Source organism: Mugil cephalus, chromosome 12 (assembly GCF_022458985.1).
Source record: "Mugil cephalus isolate CIBA_MC_2020 chromosome 12, CIBA_Mcephalus_1.1, whole genome shotgun sequence".
Classification (NCBI taxonomy): domain Eukaryota; kingdom Metazoa; phylum Chordata; class Actinopteri; order Mugiliformes; family Mugilidae; genus Mugil; species Mugil cephalus.
The window spans coordinates 10595601-10621899 of NC_061781.1; the positions used below are offsets into that span (position 1 = coordinate 10595601).

At 42.0% G+C, this 26299-nt stretch overlaps 2 protein-coding genes and 1 long non-coding RNA gene across 3 annotated transcripts; 2 read left to right on the forward strand and 1 right to left on the reverse strand.

Moving 5' to 3' along the window:
• Positions 1-94: 94 nt before the first annotated feature.
• On the reverse strand, positions 95-9961 carry chmp2ba (charged multivesicular body protein 2Ba). The gene is made up of 6 exons (XM_047600889.1): positions 9764-9961; positions 6829-6920; positions 4247-4441; positions 3197-3299; positions 2888-2994; positions 95-1789 (listed from the first exon to the last, which is right to left on the reverse strand). Exons 1-6 carry the CDS (start codon positions 9795-9797, stop codon positions 1673-1675), a joined length of 648 nt encoding a protein of 215 aa, XP_047456845.1. The 5' UTR covers positions 9798-9961; the 3' UTR covers positions 95-1672.
• Positions 8617-15003, forward strand: LOC125017563. Its single transcript, XR_007113853.1, has 3 exons — positions 8617-8779; positions 12074-12243; positions 12344-15003. It is a non-coding gene; the product is annotated as an uncharacterized LOC125017563 (long non-coding RNA).
• Positions 15004-21696: 6693 nt separating this feature from the next.
• vgll3 (vestigial-like family member 3) lies at positions 21697-25036 on the forward strand. The gene is given in 5 exon segments (XM_047600064.1): positions 21697-22200; positions 22202-22331; positions 23143-23518; positions 23765-24301; positions 24413-25036. Coding segments are annotated over 5 exon segments (1227 nt in total). The 5' UTR covers positions 21697-22057; the 3' UTR covers positions 24454-25036.
• The last annotated feature ends 1263 nt before the right edge of the window (positions 25037-26299 follow it).

Genomic DNA, 26299 nt, shown 5'->3' on the forward strand with positions numbered 1-26299 from the left:
ATTTCATCCAGATATCACACTCACAAGAATGGAGCTGCCACAGATAAAGACGTGACAAGGTGAACACTCAGACGAGACACGGAGGCTCCACAAGTCGTACCTGAAGAATCTTTATTCCTTATAAAAGCCATAACCCTTTGCGGAGTCATTTTCCAATGATGAAGACGAAAACAAAAATGATTATATGGACACCTTTAAAAACCTCACTATGGAACTGCACTCAGACGGTGTCAAAAAGTCTGTTAGAACATTGATTCTGCTCACAATCACAATGGACCGGTGTAAGGTTGATGAACAAATGAACTGTCAAACTTCAAAGAAATATGTGTTGACCGCGTCGGACACATGCAAGAATCATACGTTTTCTTTTGGCAATAGGAATTAAAATGCAAACAAAAGGCCAAAGTCTCAGTCTCACGAAGCCCGACACATCCCGACGTTAACAAATCACTGTAGAAAAGTGAAGCTTCAGCCTCAGAGAACAGGAGACGTGTCTTAAATCACAGTGTCGTTTTAACAAACACTTCCATCATTTTCTCGCTGTAGTGTGTGCGTGTGTATTTTTATGGGTGAGGCAGCTTCAAAATAACAAATGAGAGTAACTGCACAGCAGCTGGAAGAGAAGAGGGACTGCAGGACGAGGACTTTCCCACAATCACTGTGTAAATCACGCACCCAAAAAAAAAAGGAAAAAAAAAAGCCCCGATAAAACTAATTTGATTACTTCGTAGCATCAGACAATCGATTCAAAGCGCTTTGACGTGCCGTCTTTCATTAGTCCTAATTTGCGTTTGATTAAGTTTTGTCGCCGTCTGTAGAGCATCACAACTTCTGGGGTTCTAATTAAATGATAGTCGGTTGGCCATCAGATCAATCTGTCTCACCATCCCATGCAAGTAAATAACCAAGCCTGAAGCTATCGCTATAATGTCTCATGCACATGTCTGTCTCCAGGATCTACGGTAGCGTCTTTAAAACACGGTAATTAATCCGCTGGCTCAGTTGTGTGGTGATGCATTTTCTCCCCGTTCACTTACGTGGTGGAATATGTGTGCGTCTTATCTCTGATAGCAGAGTAGAGAACAGAAGAATTCTTTAACAGGGATAGTTTCCTTCAGAGAAAATGAATCTGAAGGGTTTCAAAATGAACAAAGACAGCAGGTTAATAGTCAGAGTAGAAATGTTCCATCTGCTTATTGACAACCCTGGAGCTCTTTTTAATTACCGTGTTTTAATGATTAAAACTTGCTGGAGAAGAATCCTCCATCCTAGTCATGTAAAAGCTGAGAGGACTAAGTCAAAATTAACCAAAGCGCCAGTAGGGAAAAGCCAGTTCCTAAGATCGCGTTCACACTCGTAGCCCTTAGACAGACAGACGGGTGGTAAACAGCAGTGTAGGTGGTTCTTTAGGGGAAGCATCTATTGTAGCTCCAGTTGTGCCCTCTCCAATGTCGCAATAAATATTCTGTTTAAATAGATCCGTAAGGCAACCTGCAGAAGAATAAGTGTGTGTTAGTTTGCATCTGTCCGCCTGAATGCCTTTGAAAGAGTGTGTGTCGCTGCGCTTGTTGCATCTGAGCCCAGACAAAACCAGTGTGTCTAACGGAGTCTGTATCGATCAGTATCAATGTCACTCTGGTTTATGAAGTGAGCATTAATACGAAGGGGACGCTTAGTCCACTCCCAGAGCTCGGAGCTGCCTCTCGATCTCGTCGTCGGAGATGGTGGCTTGTTTGGAGGACGAGGCGGCGCTGGGGACGGCCTTTCCTGCAGCCGGAGCTCTCACCATCTGGAATCGCACAGGCGAGCAGAAAAATCTCATTAGCAGGCGCGCGCACTTCACACTCGACACTCACACAAACACGGAAGGAGCTGGGTACTTGGAATAAGAGCGGCTGCCATGCACAGCTGCCTACTGCCACTCCAAAGACAAATGTAAAAGACCTGCTCACATTTAATCACAATTAATCTCACATTGGATAATTACTAGGAAGCATCTTATAATGTATAGTGCATGGAAAATGTACAATGGTCCTTTAAATTACCATAGCCAACATCACCTTTAATGCAAGGAGCTTGTATTTCTTTAAAACAAAACAAATTCAATTTGCATAACAAAGTCAAAGTTGCTCGTTAGAAACTTTCTTTACATCTTCTTAACTGGTGCAATACAAGTATTACGACAATATGGTATTTGCCAGCACCGTGTAGATCTTTACTGAAAATGACCACATTACACCTGCAGCCTTTGGTATTTCCCACTCAGGCCACTATTAAACACAACATGAACAGAACATATGGATGCTCATTTGTTTAGGTTAGATTTTCCAAAACCACCACTGTTTATGAGACTAACTTCCTTTCAGGTGTGACTGGGAACAAAAATAAAACAAACTTTTATTGTTTTTTAGGGCGTTGTGTCCTCAGTCTTTTATTGTATTCTAGCACAAAATAATTAGCCTTCTTTAAAACAAAGCTCGTTATGCAGATTTTTTATTAAACCGCCTGTTTGTTCTCTCCAGCTGTGGGCCTGTTTATTGGACAATTTGTGAGTTTGAGGATGGTGTTATGAGAGGTAATAACTCATGGAGCCCCCCAGGGGGAGCCAGACACAAAGCAGACAGAGAGCCTGGCGGTCTCAGTGAAAGTAGTTCAGTGCTGGAAGAGCTGAAGGCTAGCCCCACCATGTGGCAGCTGGAAAACATTTAGACATTGAGAGTAAAAGCCATATGGAGAACTTTTGTTCATGTTGCTGGGGGCAGTGTGCTTCATTTAGAGTGACTACATCTGTAAAAAGTTTTTATTCCACCAAAAATAGCTTGATTCTTTCTCAACTTTAAGTGTCTTCTATCTGTAGACAGCTTTGCGCTCGTATCGAATGTCTTACCTTTCCCGTGATCTCAATGCCAATCTCATCCAGAACCTGGTTGACAATGTCCTGAGATTCCTCTTCGTCCCCAGACTCATCGAAGATCTCGTCCAACGTGTCGTTAACTGGACAGATAGTGACACAGGGAAGGAGGAGATAAGGACGGTCGGGTCAATCAAATTGATTTTCAGTCACAAGTTTGGACTTCAGAGTGAGATTCCTCTTAAAATCATTCAGAAAACACACAGTGAAATCACATGCGTGTATGCTAATCTGGTTTCAGTTAGCCTATAGATACCAAGAGCTGTGTGTGTATTGTGTCCTTACTCATGTCCTCAGTCATGCCCATCTTCATGTTCTCCTTCTGGAAGTCCTGCATGGTCTTCAGTGTCTTCTGTGGATCCATCTTTTTATTCACTGCTTGCATCGTCTGCAGAGATTATGAAGAGAAGGTCAGAGATTTCGTCTGTGGTATTTGACTAAGGACGTGCATATCCTGGTGTTTATATGAAGAAAGTCTTTTCATAATTTCCCAAGAAGCAATTTCAAATCAGTTTTTTTTTTTACAAATGAAAAATTATTTAGGCTGAACAAGGCTCTCAAAGACAAACTATTTTTTTACTATTTTTGTACATTTCTTCACAAGATAATTTTGTACATTTTTTGCTTGCACTATTTTCTATTTTATGTTACTAGTGGTTCTTAAGAGTGTATCTTTTATGTGCAGGTAAGCTACTATGACCAAGTAATTTCCTTTGTGGATCATTAAAGTCTGACTAAGTCTAAGTCTGAATTAAATAAACGATGCAACTTTCTTCAAGGGAAGAAACCTTGACATTAAAGCGTGAACACGTTCTTTCTCTGTCAGACGCAGCCTCTCATAGTTCTCATCATACTTCATTAATCTGAAGCCTAATTATATTTGACCTGTGTGTGTTTGCTCAGACTGACTCTGTACAAAACATCGCTCGTGGCCAATTACTGCCTCTCACGCATCATTAACGACACTGTCACCAGACTTGGTTTCAAACATCAACAGATCCCCCATTAATACTTTAATTACAACATCAAAATATTCATGTGTGTAAAAACTAAGTAGTTCACACGTAGAACAGAAACACGTAACTTTTCCCTTACTACTAATCACAGTAAACATCAAATCTTAAATAGTCTAATTTGTACACACTTGAAAACAATATATATACACACTCATAAAACACAACACCTGCGCCTGTCGTTTAACCACTACACATGCTGACATTTACTTTCTTTTTTTTTTTTTGCTTGTTGTCAACTTTCTGCTTTCAGACAGAAATAAATTTGCTTATCAAACCATTGAAAATGTTTAAATTTGAATGACAGGACCCAGGTTTTTACCTTTGCCGTTGAAGACATGGCGCCGGCCATCTTCATTTGGGAGTTCATGACCTTGGTCTGAGTCGACATGGAGGTGACCTTGGAGCTGACGGCGTACGTCCTGTTCTTCTGCTTCCTCAGCTGCACCAGCTGCTTGGCGAGAATCTTGCACGCCTCCCGGTTTCCACTCTTTGCCATTTTCTTGATCTCCGCCTCCTGCAGAGGGAAGGAAGAAGGATGAAGATCTGAGTCCAACATCAACTTTCAGGACTCCTCATGTGTCCGAATGTTATCGCTCTAAATTCCCCTTTCAGATACGCTGCGTATATCTGGAACAAATCTATTGATTTACGGGTCGTCTGCCCAACGGTGTAAACAAGCATTAAATTCAGGGACAATATTCCCATGTCTAAGCATATGAATTCAGAATAAGAGGCATCGGGGCATACCGCAATCACATCCTGCAGATTTAGCTGTTGTAATGTGGCTTCGCTAAAAGAGAGAAACATTTGCTACTAATTTTCCACCTCTTTCATGTTCAGCCATATCCGAAGCCATGGCGAGTTTTAGGATAATTAGGACGGGTAGAGGCTGGGGTTTTTTAGTCATCCATCAGCTGTCACAGAGGCTACAAATCTGTACCATCTTTGAGAGGAAGTGTGTGTTCTTTTTTCTTTTTACATACTCTCACGTAGCAATATTTTGTACACTTGAATAATTTTGGTAGCCTGGAAGCAAGCTTTAAGAATTCAATACCATTCACACCCACTGAGTGGGCTTTATGTGGGGGTAGGCAGAATAGTTAGAGTAATGTAGTCATGTAGTTCTATAATAAAATGCCTGGTTGTAGGACTATTTAATGGCATTCAGAGGTATATTTCTGTCTCTCGGTTGAAACGTGCCCCTTAATGACATCCTCATAGTGCGAGACCCGACTTGAATTCCGTTAAGATCGTCTTATGCATCTTTCATTAGAAATACGCACATCCTCTGCATTGATAAACAAACACATCCTCCAGCCCCAGAGAGACGATCGCGTTCGTAAATATAGACGAGCTAAACAAAGTCACTCAGATCAAATGTTACTCGTTGGCAAGCAAATACGAGCTTTTAGCTTAGGTAAATATCAGAAAACACACGGACGCCCGCGGGGATCCAGTGTGTGGGCACGAGTGTTTGCGAGAGCGTCCCCAAGAGACGAGAGTGCAGCTCCAGGTTACGGTAAGCTAGCCAGAACTCTGCTGCAGCAGCTCCGGCACGACTTGTTCAGTTCTTGTGTGCGTGCGCAGAAAGCTTCCTCTTCAGGATATAATCAATTATTTATGTTAGATTTTTTTTTTTCACAAGCGAGAGGCTTTGACCACTCAGCTCTCTGTCTCTTACACAAACAGAGCAGGTGCATTAGGTGCATCTGTATTTGACTGTACTTGAATATAATTCAAATTAATGCCATGAAGGAAAAATGAGGGCTTCTTGAAAAGGCCCTCAGTGACAATAATAACGTCACCTGAAAAACAAACGGAGATGAGAGCAGTGCTGATGGGAAGCTTATAATGTCTTATTTACTGCCGTGTCAGAAACGGAGCGAGGAGGTGGAGGGGGTGATGGATGGGTCGAGCTTTCCTAGATGTGGAGGAATGCGGCACACAAATGTGAGCCTGTGGGAAATAGGAATTTTAATGTAGTAACAAGTCTGAAAAACACTGCAGAGTTTGTTGAGCAACAGATGCACGCAGCAGGGATTTTTTTTTTTTTTTTTTTTTAAATCTCGCAACAAACAGGTCGAGTGTTTTCTATGTCTCAGGGAACCAGAAGACAACTACAGCCTAACCTAAAGTTTTAACAATAAAGACCAAAGTTAATAGTAATGGACAAACAGGACTAGAACATATACATGCCTTAATTTGGATATGCCCATTTATTTCCACCTTTAAATTCTCTCTGTAATTTATTAAAACCCATAAAATAATCTTGCGTCTTTGTGGGACGATCTCTGCCCTCTGTCATTTACTCACACTGAAATTCAGCATGGTGGGGGGCAGTAGAGGGTCATGAATGCACTAAAGCTCAAATATAGGTCATTTCCGTTTCTTAGCCGCAGCATCTTTTATTCACAAGGTGTAACAAAGCTTTTAAGAACTAGACTAATTAGCGGAAAGTGTTAATGAAGAATAAAAATGGGGCTCCCAAGGGAGGTAATTATGTCCTGTGTGCTATTTATTTAAAACAACTGAGGGGAGAGGACACAGTCAGCTCCTTTCATCTCTCAGAGAGAGGAAATGTTATGCGCCGCTGCGAATAAAGCACCATCGTGCAGCTCTGGATATCCGAGAGCAGTCTCGCTCGCCCGGAGCAAAAGCCACCACACCAGATCATTCGTGTCTATTAATTTAGACCCATTAGCCAATTGAGCACAAACCCAGATTGTAGGAAGTGAATGTAATGTGCATGTGAGGCTGGGAATGCGTGTGCTGAGGAAGCAGGGGAGGTTAATAAAGCTTTGATGCAATACGGAGAAATTCATAGGAAGCTACTTGCGTTCAGATATTTCTTTTGTGCGTGTGTGTGTGTGTGTGTGTGCGCGTGCGTGCGCTCATTCCTACCATTTGTTTCTCCTGTTTCTCCAGCGCCGCTCTGTCCCTGGTGATCTGTCTCTGAGTGCCGCGCAGCTCCTTAGACTGTTCCTTGATTATGTCTTTAGACGGAGACAGACATAAAGGAAGGAGGATTAGCTTTTTGGACATACAAACATGTAACAAGACATTTTGATCTGGTGTGATTAAATGCACAGTATGGTGATAGTTATATACACTTGCAAGTTCATTAGATACAGGAGTAAAAACAAATACATTCTAATACAACAGCCTTGCACTAAATGTTAGCTCCATGAAAGTTTGTTGAAAATTTGTTTAAAAAACTGAGAGAGACATTGATTCAACTGTGTTTTCACTTTGGAGTCGAAAAGAGTTGGACTTGAATTGTACTGTGACACATGCTTCTATTATTTTGACTACGGAAAATAACAGAATCTCTTTTGTGTTAAACTCAACACAGTTTAGCAGCACCGCAAATGACATCCTCCGAAATGGTTATACAGTTCATTGACCTCTTTTCTTAAAGTGCTTCTACATAAACTGAACATTTTAACAATCACAAGGGGCGATTCATCAGAGGACTTTTAGAAAGGGTCCGTTTTAACTAGTGTACCTGATGTGTAGTCAATTTTCATTTTTTTTGTATATTACATTTGACCATCTCAGCACCATACGAAGACCAACAGCACTGACGTACAATCTTTTTTCTTCTTCTGCTTAGAATCAAATGTGCACCGCCCTCTTACGTCTCATGTTTATTTAGGTGTGCTTTAGACACATGGTTATAATTTTTTTCAATCTGACTGCATGACTGCAATTCCAGTGCATTACAGTTACAAAGGGCAGGGCAAAGACCAGCTGTATGGTTTTTTTGGAAGAAATCTTAAACATGTAGCCGGTCCCTTAACAGTGAGCATGTTTGGGTGCGTGCCCAGATTCAAGTGAAATGCCGCACAGTGTTCAACAGCAGAAGGCACACGGACACACGGCATCTGGGAAAATGCCTGGACAGATCACACCTCTATTGAGTCAGCCCCAATCCACCCACACAAATGAAAGTGGCATCATGTGACACGGTGTCTGACGCTGAAGTCACACATTCATCTGTGGTTTCACAGTTAGAGACGACAAAAGCAGGAATCCCCGTGTTGACATTCACCTGAAATCAGCTGAAACTGATTTAGTCCAAATTCTACTAACTACTGTGACTTAAAGCAACATTTTAACCTTTTTCAAGATTAAGGACAAAAACATACAGAAATGAATGAATCAAACTAAGTCTAGTCAGTCATTTATATAAAGCCCAAATTAATATATTTGTTCAAAAGGGCTTTATAATCTTTCCTTGGAGCCTCAGTTGTGATGAAAAAAAAAAGGAAAAAAGAACTTTAACTTTGGAAAAAGCTAAATAAACACTTGAACGAGCAACAGAGGGTGAATCCCTGCTCCAGTCAGACTGATGTGCAGTAGAGGTGTGCAAAATGTGTGAAAAAATGTGTTCTTTAGGAACAAATGAAGGATTTAGACACCGTGTTATAGGTCTGATCAATACATCAACTGATTCAACTCAACATCCTTAAGCTACTCATCATAGAAAATGTCCATATTTTGAAAATAAAGTCGACCGCTGTCTGCAAAAAAAGCAAAAGTTCAGCAACTATGAACTTGTCCAAGACACATCATTGCGTATTGTGACAACGATACATATACGTATAAGGTGACGTGCCGCCAACGTCTCAAAGTGGGAGGGATATCGTCCTACAAATACGTGCGGTCTAAGCCCCCCCCTTTCTAATTTGCCAAATCACCAGAAACCGAGAAACCGCTCCAACCGCCCCGACCCAGGACGGCAACGAAAACACTGCGTCCAGGGCGTGAGAGACGAGAAAAATCCACAACATGGGATGGGGACTACGACCTGACAATGGCTCGACATGGAGCGCAGGAAAAACCCAACGCAGTGAGTACAGTATGCAGATGATGCGCATGAGGTGAAACCAGAATGACAATGATGGGAGGAGTACGAAGACGGTGCCTTGACAGAATTTACTTCAAAGGACCAAGCCTAGTTTTAAAACCACAGATCATTTGCGGATAGATTTTGATGTAATTTTCCACAAAAATAAGTCTCAAATGCAACAGAGGTGGAGGTTAGTCTGTCTTCCCTCTGGAAATTCAGCCCTAGGAGTCATTATAATATGTGAAAAAGAATAATTGATCCATTAATTCTGATATTTGAAAAAAGAAAAGCTTGGTTTTTCCATTTTGACCTTGCGCGGCTGCCTACCTACTAGCCTGGAGGAAGAAACACAGAAACATTTAGATGGAAGGTCTTTTCAAAATGTTGACACTTGTACATTACTAAAATGAATATATAATGACAGCCTGACAATGAGGTCATATTTTAACAGCCCTGCTGACATCACTCAATTTTTATGACACCCTTTGTGGTCAACAGTGAGGAAGTTCAACTGGAATTAATACAGTTAAAACGTGCTCCTGTATAAATGTGAGACTTAAATTAATTAACCTGAAGGACACGAGTCAATGATAAGTTTAGGGCAAATGTTACATGTGGTATTTAACGTTATACACGCGTTGGGTTAACACTTTGGGGATAAATGTGGCACGGTAATGTATTTTTCCACTGACTTCACTTTACATATTATGTAGCAACACCACCTCTTAGAGCTCACAGATCTTTCAATAGCTCAACCTCAACACTTATTTACGCCACATAATGTTATTGAGGGTAACGCTGTAACCCAGCTACACACAAAAATAGCATGTTCGCCCAAGATAAGTTAAGTCTGGCAGCGCTGCCCGGTGACTCAACCAGACTCGAAACAGGTAAAACGAGTTCACTGGGGACGAGCTAAACACCCGGGCTGAAAACAAGTTAGCTAGCCTTCTTCTTTTTTTTCTTTACACCGAGCAAACTTACCGTCGACAGTCTTCTTCTTGAAAAGGGAAGCCATGTCGCCGCTCTGTGTCAACCTAAACGCCGAATACAGGTCGTGTGCCGCTGACACAGGTGTGGTTTCTGTCGATTAGACCGAGGGGACGAGTGTCGGATTTTTAGCCGCTGTTGTTTCCTGGTTCTGTTGTCAGACTCATCAGACTTCCTCCCTCAGCTGACTGATCCAACGGCTCCACGTGACGTCACGGCGGGACTCTCATGCTGCCTTCACTTGCAGTCGGTACAAATGCCTTACTTATGATTAGAGTTATATGACCGACGCACATAAAAAAACTAATAAATAAAATAAATCTAGAAGTATCTATATTCCATGCGATTAAAGGGCTTGGAAATCTACAAGACTTCTTTCATACCATACTCTATCCAACTGTACAACAACTCAAAACATCTTCATGTTATCCGTGTTGCTATAGCCTACTTCCCTCTCTATTTCTTGCACATTTGGTGAAATGTATTTTTTTTGCTTGCTATTTTCTCTTTACTTTACTAGATATTACTTATATTTTGTTTTAATTTTACCTTTCCTGTGGTTCTTAAGAGTGTTTCCTTCATTTGCAACTAAGTTGCTGCCGTTCTACTCTCCATTTGCTATTACTATCCACTTCACGAAAAATAAAATACAATCCGCACCTTACTGATGACAGTACATAGACAAACATAGTATCTAATATTTTATGAGATTTAATGGAAATATTACAATTTAAAAAAAAAAAAAAAAAAATACTGATCTATCTATTTATTTGTTACCGAGTTCCATATTCGACCCATTCTTACAAGTGGAACCTGAATGCAACATAAATGCAAGGAAATGTATAGTAAAACGACAAAGATATGTTTCGTTTTTGTTTTTTCTTAATGATTAATTTATGTTTTGTTTCAGAATTTTCACATTCAAAGAATGAAATACCAAATTAATGTCTTAATTACTTTTTTCTTTCCTTTTACTCTTTTTAAGTGGATTTAAAAAAAAAAAAAAAATCATGGTCTGTGCTCCTTGATATGTTAACACCCTGTCATAACACACAAATATGTAAACTGCCAGAAGGAAACGACCCACAGAGGTGGGTACTGTCTATAAAATCACACAGCGTCATAAAGTCTGATCTCAATTTCATCCCGTGCCCCTTTATCCCCAGAAGAGAGAGCATCCCATACACTCCGGGTTGTATTCATATATTCCTATTGTTTTATCTGATGCTGAGAGCAACTTTATGTGTGTGATGTGGTGGGACTCTTGAACCGTAACCAACTCAATTTTGTTCTAGTATCTGCAGTGGGGGTGGGAGGCAGAAGATGCGAGGTGGGAGGGGCGGGGGTCTCATCCCAGAAATAGTGCGGGGTGCCAAGTTATGGCTGGAGCAGAGGAGAGAGGGGTGACTTTGAGGAGAAGGAGAGGAGGATGGGCAGCCCCTCAGCTCTTTCCTTTATCTCCAAGGAGGTGTGTGCGCGCGTGTGCAGTTGCCAGTGTGCATCGGCATGTCGTCCTGAGGCGTTGTTCTTGTTAAGGTTATTAGGGAAGATGTTTGGTGCTAATCAGCGGAGGGCTACAGGGACCCCCACTAAACGGCCTCATCATCAGAGAGCCCCGGTGGTGATAAATCTAGCCCCAAGCACCCAGAGGGCCTGCTGGTACCAAGCATGTATCTGTCTCTGGCCGTGTTGCTACAAAGATGCAGCATGTAAATCAATACTCTGCGATTAAATTTGGGGATTTTTTTCTTACCTCTGATAGATGTATTGGCATTTGATTAATCATGCGTTGTAGAATCGAATGAATCCTCATTGAAAAGGTCTTAACGTGAGTTTATCTGATGAATAAAGACTCCATATACACGGGCTTACTTCAGGTATTGTTGTTATAAGCTTTTTCAGTACAAATCATTTAACATCAAAATTATCATTTCACACATGCACACACACAAACACGTGGTAAAATGTATAGGCTTTAGAGATAAAGGGTCTATTAAGCTATTAGGTGTATCGTTAGCCTAATAGCATAATTACCTAAGTACTTTTTTTGACTTAATGTTACAAAATCAATAAAAATACTAATGTGCTTGCTAAAAATATTCTTTTTTCTTGTTTTACAAAAATATTCAAAGGCAGTTAGGGGGAAAAAATATATCGGGCAACAAACAAACAAAATGAAAAGAACTGCTTTTCTTATCTTTTTCATTTCCACTTCCTTTCTGCTTCTTTTTGTCCCTTACTTTCTCCACTTTCTTCACCTATCCATCCATTTATTCCATCCTCCTCCTCCTCTCTGTGCTCTAGCCCAGGGCGAGCGGACGTGTAATGTTAAGGCACTAACTACAGAGTGTGTAGACGCACACACCAACACAGTAGCAGCAGCAGCAGAGGGAGACGATCATGTGTGAAATGAGATCTCCTCAAAATCAGTGGGAGTCGCGGCCATAAAGCACATCAAGCTTTTCAGCTTTAAGGTATCATCGAACAAATCGCACAAATCCCTGCACTTGATGACTGTGGAGTTGTTACTGTCTACTAACAACTGTGCCGCATTGCTTTTCTCTCTCTTCACAGATAAACCCATTCGAGGACGTCCAAACACGGAGCCGAGTGTGTCCTCAGCCAACAATCCAACCGACTCTTCATTCTCTCAACATGTAATTTAGACTCAAAACTTGAAGCGCTTGTAAAAATATGTCTTTTTTTTTTTACAGTGGCAGATTATCTGTGCCATATATCAGCAGAACCACTAAATCCAATTCTATTTATTCTTCGTCATTTGCAATAGAATTTCAACAAATCTCCCCCGAGGCCTCCCCAGCGTGTGTGTATCTCATCGGCCCCTGCATTAATGCGCTAGCATAAATCCAGTGTCATTACATATTGTACAATATCTCAGAAAATATATTGTTTTCTTCCTTGTACCCCAACATCTAACTATATGCTGAATTTTATTTGTATGCAAACTCCGAGGGGCAAGGACGGCTGTGATGGCAGACAGGGGATTTAACCAGCACCTTCCTCAGTCTGATGGATGGGTGCTTCACCGCAACCCAGACGGGGGGAAGAGATAGATAGAGAGTGGCAGTGAGGACTCAGGTATTACCAAGAGAATGTGGGGCAGAAGAAAGGGGATTGATGAATTAACCAGATAAAGATAGAGGTTTGCTAGGACAGTGGGAGATCGGGGTAAATGTACGAAAGAGGAAACATTTACAGGGCTCAATACCACAAGTTCCCAAACAGAGAAGATGAGTCTTATGCAATGTTGCACGATGACATTCAAACATGATGATTGTAAATTCAGCAGTTTTGGGCAAAGTTTCTGTTTGGGTACACTTTCACTCAAAATGAACATGGCAGGCAGGCTCTTAATGAACACGTCCATGTAGACTGCCATATTAAAGACACTCTTCTTTTGGAAGACAAGATAGCAGTGTTTAAAATTTTGCTTGCATGGACGATGTGAGAGGGTTTTTAACAAATTCACGATGATGATGTTTTATTTCTATTTGAGGAACAGTTTGACATTCTGCGTCGATAAGGTCGGTAACTACTCTTCTCAAACAAGGTGCTGTAGCCAGGTGACTTTTAGGATAAACGGTCCGTGTATGTTTTAGTCATTGAATTTTCAGTTCAGAAACAGATATTAAAAACAAAAAATGAGCGGTTATTTGATTTTCATTTTAAAATTCAAAAATTAAAATTGGCCTCTTGGCCCCCTTTATCAGGGCTGAGAAGGGATAAACAAACCTCTAATTTTATGCTCTTACTTTGAAAACGGAAACTTCCGGTTGCAAAATATAGAGACAGAGCATGAAAATGGTCTGGTTTTTAAAGTTTTCTTTGTCCCTTCTTGACCCCGATAAAGAAAAATGCCTTGAATTTCAGTTTTAATTATTGAATTTTAAAAAGAAAATCAAATAACCACTTCTGAATGGAAAATCAAATGACCAAAACATACTTGGTTTGTTTAATTCAAGTGAAGATTAGTTTTAGAGGATGCTATGTGCAGATTTGTTCTTGACCAGATATAGAGTTCCGTCTTTATTTGCTGTCCACAGATTAAACAACGAGAAAATGTGTGTCACTGAGCTTCCAGTGTGCATTTTATTGGTCTTTGTGCTAAACTAAGCCCGTTTCACATTTATCAAAAAGATACGTACAAAATAAATCATTGTATTTTCCAAAATACCAAACCATTCTTCAAGTGAGACGCAAGCTAATTAGGTCAATCCGGAGCTAATAGGCGCGAAGTCTATCGATGGAAAACTTTTATTATCAATTATTAACAAGATTCCAAACAAAGTGGGAAGTAGGAGGACATATGGAAGACAGCAGGTGGCTGAGAGAGTGGGAATAGACGCAGGGATGATAGGAAGCAGGGAAACAGGGCTTTAGCAGCAGGGGAGGCAGAGGGCACGGGAGTTTGGGATTGTCTAATAAATCGAGTGAGTGACTCCACTCGTTTCTGCCTTTGGGACAAATCTAGTTGCGCTCACCGGCGCAGCCGAGCATCTGGGAATTGTGGGTAATGAGAGATTATTTTCCCCTGTAGTGTTTGCTCATCATCATTGCCAGCCCCCCCAGCCTCCCGGGAAGCAGAGACACACACACACACACACACACACACACAAGCAGAAAGGAATGGCGCTTACTTGCAGGTGCATGTTACGCACACATAACACACACATCCGACACATTGGCGCGCTGTTGCTTTCATGGATAAGGTCAAACTGCGAGGTTTTATTGTTCAAATCTGCTGCTGGCGCTAATTTTGGATGTCACACTCAGTGAGACACACACACACCATTCGGTGGCTCCCTCTTTTATCCACAGGTCCTTCATGCCTCGGGATGCCAATCTGTCTGATGGCAGGTCCAACGTGTATCAAACCGGAACCCTCCTTCGCCCTTCCTCTGTCTCTTTTCTGCCTCAGCCGGTCCGTGGTCCTTCTTGCCCCGGAGCCAGGCTGCGGCCGCAAGAAGCGGGCTGGTGGTCCCAGCAGGGGCCGGGGCTCAGACACACCATTTGCATGAGGGAATTAAAGTCATTACAGCTGGAAGGGCAACGGAGGACGAGTCCTTCGCTCTGCTGAAGAGAGAGGAGGTTTGTGAAGTTGTGCGAGGGAAGTAACGGACTAAATGAGGAGATCTGTTCATCTGGATAGTTCAGAAAGGCGTCCAATGTTCAGTAAATGGATGTTTATACTTAATAAAAATAATTAAACCTTGTGGGTGTTCCTGATTCTGAATGCTACAATAAAGATGAAGAGGGGATATATCTTGGTATTTTTCCAAAAGTGCCCCAAAAACACATTACCTGCACTGTCACAGATATTATGAACCTATTCTACATTCTTCCCCCGTGTCATTGTTTTACGCAGACGTGGACATTTACCCCTGAAAAGTAATAGTGCCCAAAGTTATCGAACGAAACCTCTGTGCTTAATTTCACACTTAAAGTCCAGCCTAAACAATGCCATACTTCTTTCTAATTTCCCGTGGATTTTCACATTTAGCTTGTCCATTTTTGGACGGAAGGGATTGTTTTCCCAGCGTGACCCTCTAAAGGGGGGAGCCGCATCTGTCAAGTGAATCCCCCCCGCTCCTTCCCTTCGCAATGACCCTGCCTTTGAGCCGCCACCATCTCATTAACTTCGTCCAGGCAGCCCGGGCCGCTCCCATTATCTCTACACACGCAGAATGCGAGCTAAAACTGGAGGACGGACCGAGTAATTATCTGCTTTTTAAGCGAGGTCAGCACGCTGACTCCGAACCCGACGCGCACTGGTCACTTCGGAACAGACACGCGGTACGGGCAGCGAGGCGGCCAGACACACGGGCACGCCCGCTGTGAGCTGAGCGCTTCTCTTTGTCTGCGCTTTGCAATTAAAAGTCTCATTTCCATTAAACATGGCCCAAAAAATGTGCAAGAACAGTGGAATAATGAGAGATCACGGAGATAATGAAGTTGTTTCCGTTTTCATTCGGCTTAACATGTAAATTTCACTTCCATTAACTTACAAATGACTCTTTTTTTTTGGCTCATTAGTGGGCCGCTATATTGCAAATTATCCCATGTTGTTTTGTGCACAGCTTAAAAAAGCTAAATTATACATCAAGACTCATTGTAGCTTTAAACGGGAGGGAATGTTTCTTGTACATACAGCTAGAAAAATCTGAATGCGACTTGAATATGATGATAATGAATAAAAATTCACTTGCGTTGCATCACTCCATGTGCTCCAAGATGCACTAATGACTCCTTAATTAGACTTAGTTGCCGCTCCTCCCCCGCATCTGACACACACCATGAACAGAGCTTATCTAGTTAGAGGGCATTTCTAAAGCTGTGACTGCAGTAACACGTCCAACTTGAATATGTTAAGGCAGAAACACATACGGTATATATCATACATCGACCAGGCATAACATTATGACCACCTGCTTAATACTGTGCAGGCCTCCTGAAGGCGTCCTGTAGAGTCTGGAAACAGAATGCTGTTAGTGGGGGTCTTTGGATCCCATGGCTTGAGGGGACAAGCCTCTGTAGATCGTCCCACAGATACTTGATTAGTTTGGGATCTAGTGAATTTGGAGGCAAGGTCAACACCTTGTGTTGTTTTTTTGTTAGTTGTTCCTAAAGCGTTTGTGTGTGTGTCTGTGTCAGGGTGCTTCCTGCTGGGGATGGCTGCTCCCATCAAGGAGTGTCATTGCTATGGTGTAGGGGTGTCAGGTCTGGTCTAGGTCAGTGGTACATGTGTAAATGAATGCATGGCCCAAAAGTTTCCCAGCAGAACACTGCATCGTCACATGATGGTCAAAAAATAGTTAGAAGATCTTTTCGTTTTTCTTTTTTAGGATAAGAAGTAGTAGAAGATGAGGCGAGGCGAGACGAGGCGAGACAAGACGAGATGACTCCTGGTGAACTAAAGAATCTGTGCACAAAATGGCAAGTAAAGTTCTTGATTCTTGATTTATTGTTGTGGCCGTTCGGTGTGTAGTATATGTGAAGTTGCTCTTGATAGAGGAACTGTATAGATTCTCTTTTCCTGAAAAGGAAACCGCACTGATTTCATCCAAAAACAAGCTTAAAAACAAGGTTAGTTTCTTCAAGCCACTTGGAGGAGCAAGTCCTGCTTATCACCATCATGATCCCTTTTCAAAACTGTTAACACAATGCCTTTTGATGTGACAGACGTAAACAATTCAATTTGCTGTTGTCCAGATATCGTTTTTCAGGATTTACCATTGTGCAAAACATGCTCTGCTAACAATTAGAAGCTTTGACTCAAATCCACCCAAACCCCACCTCAAACCAGAAGAATCTGCATGGATTCGTCTTGCGTATGCACCGTGTTCCCTCACCTTCAACTCACCACCATCATTGCCGTCTTCGCCATCATCTCCAGGTCACCCAGAGAGCCGGCCCAGGCAGGTGTGTGTTTCTGCAGACTCTCTCCAGGGCAAAGGAATGATGAAGACCACACCACAAAACTCATGATGCAGCACTGTGCCTAATGTGAGGCACCATCATCATCAACGGAGCTCGGCGTTACCTCACACCTGCCTCATCAGGTGAAGCAGGGTTCGGCTGAAGAAGATAAATATTTTAATTAGGGAAAATAATCATTTAGCGAGATCCTGCAGTTTTTGCTGAGGAGGATTGTGGGTGATTGCAAAACTGATGAAACTGTTCTTGATTGTGAGACACAAAGTTTTCAGCAAATTGTTGCACTTTCAGTGAAATGTCCTTCTTTTACCTCTGAGACTCAGATCTAGGACAGATTTTTTTTTGGGGGGGGGGGGGGATGTGTGCTCCAGTCTTTACTGTCTATTTGTCTGAAACATGTCTGCAATCTAACGTAGAAGAAGTTTATCACGGCTGCGAAATCTCTTTAGATCTAAAGCACCCGAGGTCCCCCGCGGTCTTGGAGGGAAAAAGCAAACAATTCTCCAATAACCGCGTTAATTTCTATCCCTCCCTCTGCCTTCCCCTCTGAAACATCCTCTAATAATCATCTCTGCACCTCATTAAGGAGCAGAGAAGAGTGGAGGCACAAGGCTGCTCCAGATGTGTGGCGAAAAAACCCCGGAGGTCCGATGTCTGTGTCAGAGAACTTGCGTGTACCGTATATCTGTCTGTTGTAATGTGAGCCGTGCACAGATGTGTGTGTGTGTGGTTGTGCGTGATGCTGCTGCTGTAGATCTGTGGATGCTTGATGCTTCCTGCGCTGTCTCAAGGCAGCACTGTCCCGGTGCTCCACTGCCCCACTTCCCAAGACAACGAGAGCAGCGAGAAGATCGTTAGATGGAGATGCAGACAAACTCTGCCACCTATGCACAATTTTATAATCCGTCTCGTTGTCTGCTGGTGTCGTGACAGTGTGTGATGTGTCAGATCTAGACATTCAGTACACATCATAAATAATGATGTGTATTTTAAACTGTCCCACTTACAGAACTCCATATTTTATTGTGTGTGTTGGATATGACTGACTTGACTGGATGGTTTATTTGTTAAATTAGTTAAAATGATCAGTTATATGTCCTCACATTATGATTACTATCCTTTAAAAGGAATCAATACCAGAGAACGCTGTGAGTCACACAAAAGCAAACATTTCTCATGAACTTAGTCTTCCACCCTTAGGCAATCCTAATCAAAACATGTGCTTATCACGAACCTTTAAGGGAACAGCTGAGCAATTCCTATATTCCAAGTTATTTTCCTCCACAGAGTTGCCTCACTTCACAATTTTCAGCCTACGACTGAATAATTCACACTCCCTCTGTGACATCAAAGCGAATGAAACATGAGTGAAAAAGTGATGGGACTGTTACTCATTCGCCACAGTCCCAGAAGTGTCACAGTATCTGGTGATTCAAATGTGACAACAACAGCACGCAGCGGCGCAGAGGCAGAAAATTAATAATAAATCTTCCTGTTGTGTGAACATTTATCTTCAGCCACGTCCCGCAGTGGAGGAAATTCAAAGAGAGAAAGAAAGAAAGAAAGAAAGAAAGAAAGAAAGAAAGAAAGAAAGAAAGAAAGAAATTGTTCTATAAATAATCCCTGTTTAGGTTTAGGTTGGGCCTGCTGATTAGTTCTTGCATGGATCCAACATTTACTTTATTGTCTAAATAAACATTGTATAACATTTGGATGTGGAAAACACCTGCAGATGTGGCCAATAACTGCTTTGTGTTGGGAAAAATGGACTGGATGACCGATCAGTAAGTCGGAAAAACATAGGCGTAATTGATCTCATTAACAAATGACTGCGCTCCATTTAACTATTTAAATTTCATGCTGACCGTTTGGGCTCAACCCGTGTGTCTTTCCTATGATGACAGGTAAAAATGTTAAAAAAAACTTAAATGATAGATTGATATATTGTGTCAGCTCTGGATACATGGAGTAAAGAATGTAACCGCACGTGTGCAGTTTTGGGTCTCCAAATCTTTCCAGTTCTCCATTGACTATAACTGCTTATCGTGTAGAGAGTTGTTGGAGTCGATCCCAACTGGCACAGGGTTGGGTACACCCTGGAGAGATCTCTAGTTTATCACTGAGCTAACACAGAGACTTTCATATCTAATCCATAACCAATTTATCTCCAGTAAAACTGAACACACACTACAACATCAGTTGCCCACGATTCCCAGTTGGACAAAGTTTGCACCAGTCTGCGCTAATTGGGAACAGTCTGCACTAAAATCTGTTACCGTGCAAGTGTGTGAGGGGGTCAGACCTCAGTCACAGTCAATCAAACGTGTTTGAATTTTCGGAGCCAAATCTGGAGGCAATCGAGTTGTGTGAACTGACCCAATGTGTTGAAAAAGAGAGGGTGGGACACAGGAAACAGGGTCAGAAGACGATGTAGAACAGCGGGAGTAGGAGAGTGGCAACAAAGCGAACCTGGACCACACAAATGGAGGAGTGGATATATAGTGTTTGTTACAGTGCATACCACAACTAGTTGCTGGTTTAACAAATCATGTAGTCTGTGATCCCTCTGACTGTGTAAGTTATGGGGCGCCGTTTGTAAAGTTGTGCATGTTAAAATGAAATGAAAATTTAGATTTAATATTTACATTTAGATTTAACAATTACATTTGTGCCTCATAGAAAGTTGTCTAGCATTTTCCCAGCTTAACATGCATGTGGGTAGAACATGCCCAGATATTTTTACAGGTCTGCAAGGAAATAAACATGCTGGAACATGCAAATTATTTATTGTAATTATTCTTTGCACGACAGAGGGGCTGTTGGAAGTATTTCATGCAGCCGGGTGTCATCAGCTTAACAGCTGCCCGCCTCTTGAGCATCATCAATTTTGTCACAATGGCCGCAGCATAAAAATGAATCAGAGATTCAGATATAAAGATCTTATTTCATTAAATTGCATAAAAATGATGAGTGACACACGGTGCACTTCTATAGCTGATAGGTGTCTTCCCCCAGGCCTCTTCAGCTATGAGCTGTATCCACGCCTTCTTAGGTGTGGCTGGTTGAGGTAATTGAGCCCATGCAAAAGACACTTGCAGACATAACATATTTAAACACAGAATGACAGAATTTTTACTTATTTCGGATTATTAACCCAGTACAAATTAGAGCAGAGTTGTCATTCTGTGTTTGTTGTGTTTCTCCTGCTTCAAGCTGAATAGGCACAAAGACAAAGAAGAAGAAGCAACTGTCCACTGTATGAACTCTATTACGGATGTATCAACACTTTATTGATACTTGACAAATCCTCCTGTTCTTCACTGGGAGGCAGTATAGTCTATCCAGAGCTGAAACATCACATACTGAATATATGCACCACTATCAGTAATTCTCATAGAATAACGGCAGAATAGAAATAGCTTTATGTTTTTTTTCTTTCTTTTTCTTTTCTTTTGAGAAAATGAAAGTCATCTTCAGACCGACTCTTAATACTGAGTTCAATGATGAGAAATATAAGTACAAACAAAGCAAGTAATGACAATTATAAAATAAATAAGTTATAATAAATGATCTATGTTTGCATGTTCATCACTTTTATAATAGATAAATAATATGGTGATATTTCTACAGCAAACATATACGAGGGGAAAAGCCTTAAAGTCATTCAAATTACTATTACAATTTGCAGCTTTTTTGTGATGCACAATCCAAAGTCCTTAATACATAATTACATAATGATACACACAACTAAATATGAAAATACTTGGAGTCAGTTTGATTTTCTGTGTTCTCCTCCTGGTATAAACTGTCATGTAATTCGTCTCGTCAATAGATGGCAGCAAACAGCTCGAATCAGTCATTCAGTGAGCTTTGCTGGGGGAACAGTGCGAACAGTCACACTGTCAGTAATCAATAACATGGCCAGCCACACACTTTTAGTTTATGGTGATCTTTTAAAAAAGACATGATTTCTTGCTATTTGTCTGGGCCTTAATATCAGGGGTAAAAGCAGAGGTAGATCGCTCAAATCAGATTTTCGCTGACCACAATGCGCAGGGCTCTAGGTTGCACCTGTTGCTCAAAGATGGCCGACAGATGACATCGTTTGACCGCACAGGTTCTGAAAGTGTTACATATAAATGGATTCCAAGTGGGAGGAAAAAGAAAAGGCTCTCATACGTTTCATGGACATTTTCACAGCAGCTTTTGGGGATTAACAGGAAAAGAGGAAAAGATTGAGTGCGTACGATTAGGACACATGAGGGATATTTTTGTAAGATGATTTTTTTTTTTTAATCCAAGAAGTACATGAATGGAATGTTGATTAAACAGGAAGGAGTAGTACACTAATATGACCTCTTAAATTGATTAAAAATGAAAAATTAAATTGGGATTTGATGGTCACTTACATGTCCCTGGGGGAGACCGGCCTTGGACCCATGCAACCTGATTTTGAGCTGTGGCACTTTAATTGTGGTCTGTTATTCTGACATACCGAAAAGAAAAATGTATGTATCAGTTAAACTAGTTCGCAGCTATCCTTCGACTCATAGTCGTGATAGAGCATTGCTTAACTCCACTGCGCCATACAGGCCCTTCCCCGGTGGGCGTGCGTAATGGCCACAGCCCTCTCTAAATATAACTCCCCTCCAAAACAGAAAGAACCAGAGAAAAGGCAGAACGGAATGCATACTCTATCAAACGCAGTCTGAAAACTTGTTAGGGAAGAGTTTCTTCCTTTCCCGGATACAGCGTGTGTCTTAAACCGTTTTGATCCATTTTGTGGCCCCGGGTGGTGCTGGCGGAGCGCGCAGCGGGAGGCGCATTGTCTGTATGCAAACTGGACGACATGGCCATTGTATGCGTTTGGGCATATATGGAGCCGCTGATGGCTCGGAGGACACAGCCCGTCTAAGGTCTCCGGGAGAGTCGCCCTCGGTTGTGTTCCGCCCGTCTCTCTCCTCGGACTTTCTCTTCTTCTTATCCTTTCCGCTGCGTCGCTATGAGTTGCCTGGATGTCATGTACCACCAAAGCTATGGAGCGCACTACCTCCCTGCAGCGGCGTACAAGGCGACGTACTATAACCACCATCACCAGCAACAACAGGTGAGGCGCTGACTGTAGAACTTCTGTAACTTAACTGTCCGTAACTCGACGATTCTGTTCTCACTTAAGAACGATAATTTAGTTCAGTGAGTGCACCTGTGACTTATTTATTTACCACAGCATAAACGAAATCAGTTTCTAATCGTGAGACTAACCAAAGTTTATAGATCACTATAAATCCATCCAAGCAGTTGAACAGTGTCCCTAAAACACTCAAATGTTTATTATTTGTAAAATTGCCGTCAAAAGTAATGTATTTCAGTTCTTTTTTTTCTGTTAATGACACCACTTAAAACTTTCCTAAGCATATTTATTAACTCGTCTTTAACTTTTGAATGACTAAATTCCAATCCGGGGCTCGGTATTCACTTCAGGTCAGGCGTAATGACACGGAACTATTAATCCTGCGGTCAAATGGTGATGTAATGACACACAGTCAGTCACTCAGGAATGTGGATCAGGCACACTGAGCTTCACACACACACACACACACACACACACACACACACACACACACACACACAAATGGAATGCATTATGGGAAAAAATAAAGTAATTTTCACACGACTGCCAGGCTACTTTCAGATACTACTACCTACTACTACCGCAGTATGATAGGGATATTATTTATTTATTTATGACATGCAATCCATTTTTTAAATAGCAGAATTTTGGCATATTTTGACCAATGTGTGTAATTTTATTATACAAACAAATTGGTTGTTTTGCTATCTAAATTCTACCAATTTTGGATTCTTTTTGTTGGTCCCTGCTTGGATCTGTGATCTGATCTATCTGTATCTTCCTCCAGAGGAAGCTGAGCGTCTACAGTAAAATGCAGGAGTGCATGGAGCAGCAGCAGCAGCAGCAGCAGCAGCAACAGCAAGTAGGAGGAAGAGGTATGCTGCCCAAGGATCAGGGCCTCCGACACGGCACTGCAGCACCCGGTGCAGTGTCAATCCGCGGATCAGCGTCCGATTCAGAGCTGAAGGACGGGAGTCAACCAGCAGAGGCCGAGTACCTGAGCTCCCGGTGCATACTCTTCACCTACTTCCAAGGTGAAATTGGCGACGTGGTGGATGAGCACTTCTCCCGTGCTCTTAGTCAGTCCAGCGCCTTCAGCAGCGAGACCAAGCCCATCAGAGTGACTCAGCCTTCTGCATCGGCCACTGCTGGTTTATGGAAAGGTGAGCGGGGAAACAGTCCTGAAAAGATCTACAGTTCATTGTCAGCATTCACTGACTTGTCTGAGAAGGTTCTCAGTCATTCATGTCATGGTATATCCAAAAATAAAAGACAGTTTAAGAACTGTTCTGCTGTCAAGAGTCCAGTTGTCCTTGTTTTTGGATATTCACATGGTTCAGTTATCAGTAACAATTATAGATGTTAAAAGGAATGTGTGCGAATTCAAGTCCTTTATATGGTTGTTTCAGATGGTGGACCAGTCCCTGAGGGTCAGGGCAGCTCAGCTTGGAACAGCACTTACCCATCCCAGGCCAGTCCCTGCCTTCCCTCGGTCTCTGTTTCAGTCCACCCGGACTTCTCCCCCAGCCCTGTTTCCTTCAACCACCCGGATGGAGGCCTCTGGGCCGGCCACATGCTCCCCCAGGCCAGCCTCCCGCCCGCGCCTGATAGCTGGACCTACAGCCTGAACCCCCAGAGCACAAGTGGCTACCCCAGTGTCCATGACGTCTACCACCCCCACCCCCACTCCCACATCCACACCAGACACCACCACCCTGTGCTTCACCCGTACCCAGCCCACAGCCCAGCGCTGGATCCCAGGTTCAGTCCCCTCCTGCTGCCTGGTGTTAGGAGCCAGAACCAGCCAGCCACCAGCACAGCCAGTTCCCCACACAGCGAGGTGGTGAAGACAGAGATGGACCCTAGCAGCAACAGCCCTGTCACGGCTACCTCTGTCACCTGGACACCTTCTGCCCTCCATGGGTCTTTGGAGGCGTTTGACTCAGGTAGCTATCACAGAGCTGCGACTTCAAGCATTTGCCAAACTTCGCATGAATTCTAACGAGTGCTATAAGTGGTAAGAATACCCATAATAATTTCTCCCTCTCTCTCTGCAGCTCTTGATCAGACCAAAGCAAAGACATCAGTTTGGTTCTAGCTGATGTACTGGCAAAAAGATGGAACATTATTTCACACCAAAAAAAAAAAAAAAAAAAAGGACTTGTGGCTTTATAAATGTGTGGCTGCAACACCAGCACTGTAATGTAAAATGTAGATAGAGAAAGCTTACTGTAGCTCAGTCTACGAGTCCTGCACTGTCCACACAACTATTATGGGCTATGAACTCAGGCTTGGATTTAAATAACGGTGATCACATGCTTTGGCCGCACGTCAAAGCCCTTGAAGAACAATAAAAGTAAAAATAAAGGACTACTAGCTTTAAATTGGAAGGCGCCTTCTTTGTCGGCACAAGACACCATTTCCTTTACATGCAATGTGAGACCAAGTGGTTCTGTTTCAAGAGCTTGATTTTGATCCACATTTCTGTTTTGTACAGTGAATGTTTGTTGTTGACTGTAAATTGCTTTTTGCGTGTGTACAGTTTTGCCCTATGCCTAATTGTTGTTTGCTGGATGGCTAAAATTGTTGCTTGAACTCTGCCTTTACTATTTTGCCTTTCGGGGAACGTGTAGTGTAAATATTGGTACTTTATGTTTAAGTAATAAATTTGCTAAACTGTATTTGAAATTGACATTTTTGTGTTCATTTTTTCAACTTACTATGAACCATGTATTCATATTCATGCAAATGTCTCCCGGCCCAAAGACTCCAGATCCAGAAATTCTTCTCTTTTTGAAAACCACTGGCAGATTCCTCAAATACGAAGTACACAGACTAGCCATAACATTAAAACCACTGACAGGTAAATTACATTGACCATCTGGTGACAATACAATGTTCTGCTGAGAAACGTTAGGACCTGGCATTCATGTGGATGTTACTTAGACATGTACCACCCACCTAGACCAGACCAGACACCCCCGCCCCACAACAATGACACAGTCATACCCAGTAGGATGCAGCGTGACACAGACACGCACACAAAAATGGCTTAGGAACAACTCAAAAGAAAGAAAGAAAGAAAGAAAGAAAGAAAGAAAAACAGCAGAAGGTGTTGACCTGGTCTCCAAATTCACTAGACACAAAGCAGACTTGCATATTATTAGACAGGTGGTCATAATGTTATGCTCTGATCTGATGCCGGTGTTTTCCCCATTTTCATAATGAATATCAGCTCTATGACATTAACATTATTCCACGCACAAAAAAAAAACTATAAGCAAAACAATTCGTGCAAAAGCTGCTCAGGTCTACATTTAACTGGCTGTTTTCAAGATTTTTCATTTATATAAATATACATGTAGTTACATTGGATTGCAGAATGAAATTACAAAATGGTGACAGAGGCTGTGTCCCGCTAATAAACCCACCGCAATATTTACATATTTGTATCACTGTAAACTTTATGTCTGTGGTGCCATTCCAGGAAACTGCTATTTTGAGTATACGGCTAATGTAACCTCTATAAACAGATATCTCGATATAAATGGAGAATGTTGAATCATCATGACATGATAAATTCTGGGATTACTGTTATGCAAACTGAATATTTCCTATTGGAGCAGTTCCACATTAAAAGTATTGAACTGGAAAAGCAGGAGTCTATCGTGAAGTGGGATTCCGTGACTTTGGTGCGTCCAGCTCAGACAGTCAGTCGCAAGGTTAGATACCAGAGAATGCAACATTTCTGCGCGTAAATAGAAGATGCTTACACAACGAGTCTGGTGCTCATGAGGTGAGGCCGCCTAAACAGAAACAATCCACAACCTAGAAAAGTACACTCAAACAAGACTGAAGCGCTCATGATTTTAACAACAAGAGTAATGGCTATTGTCATTACCTGCAACACACTGAGATGTGTGACAGAGCTCTAAAACACACAA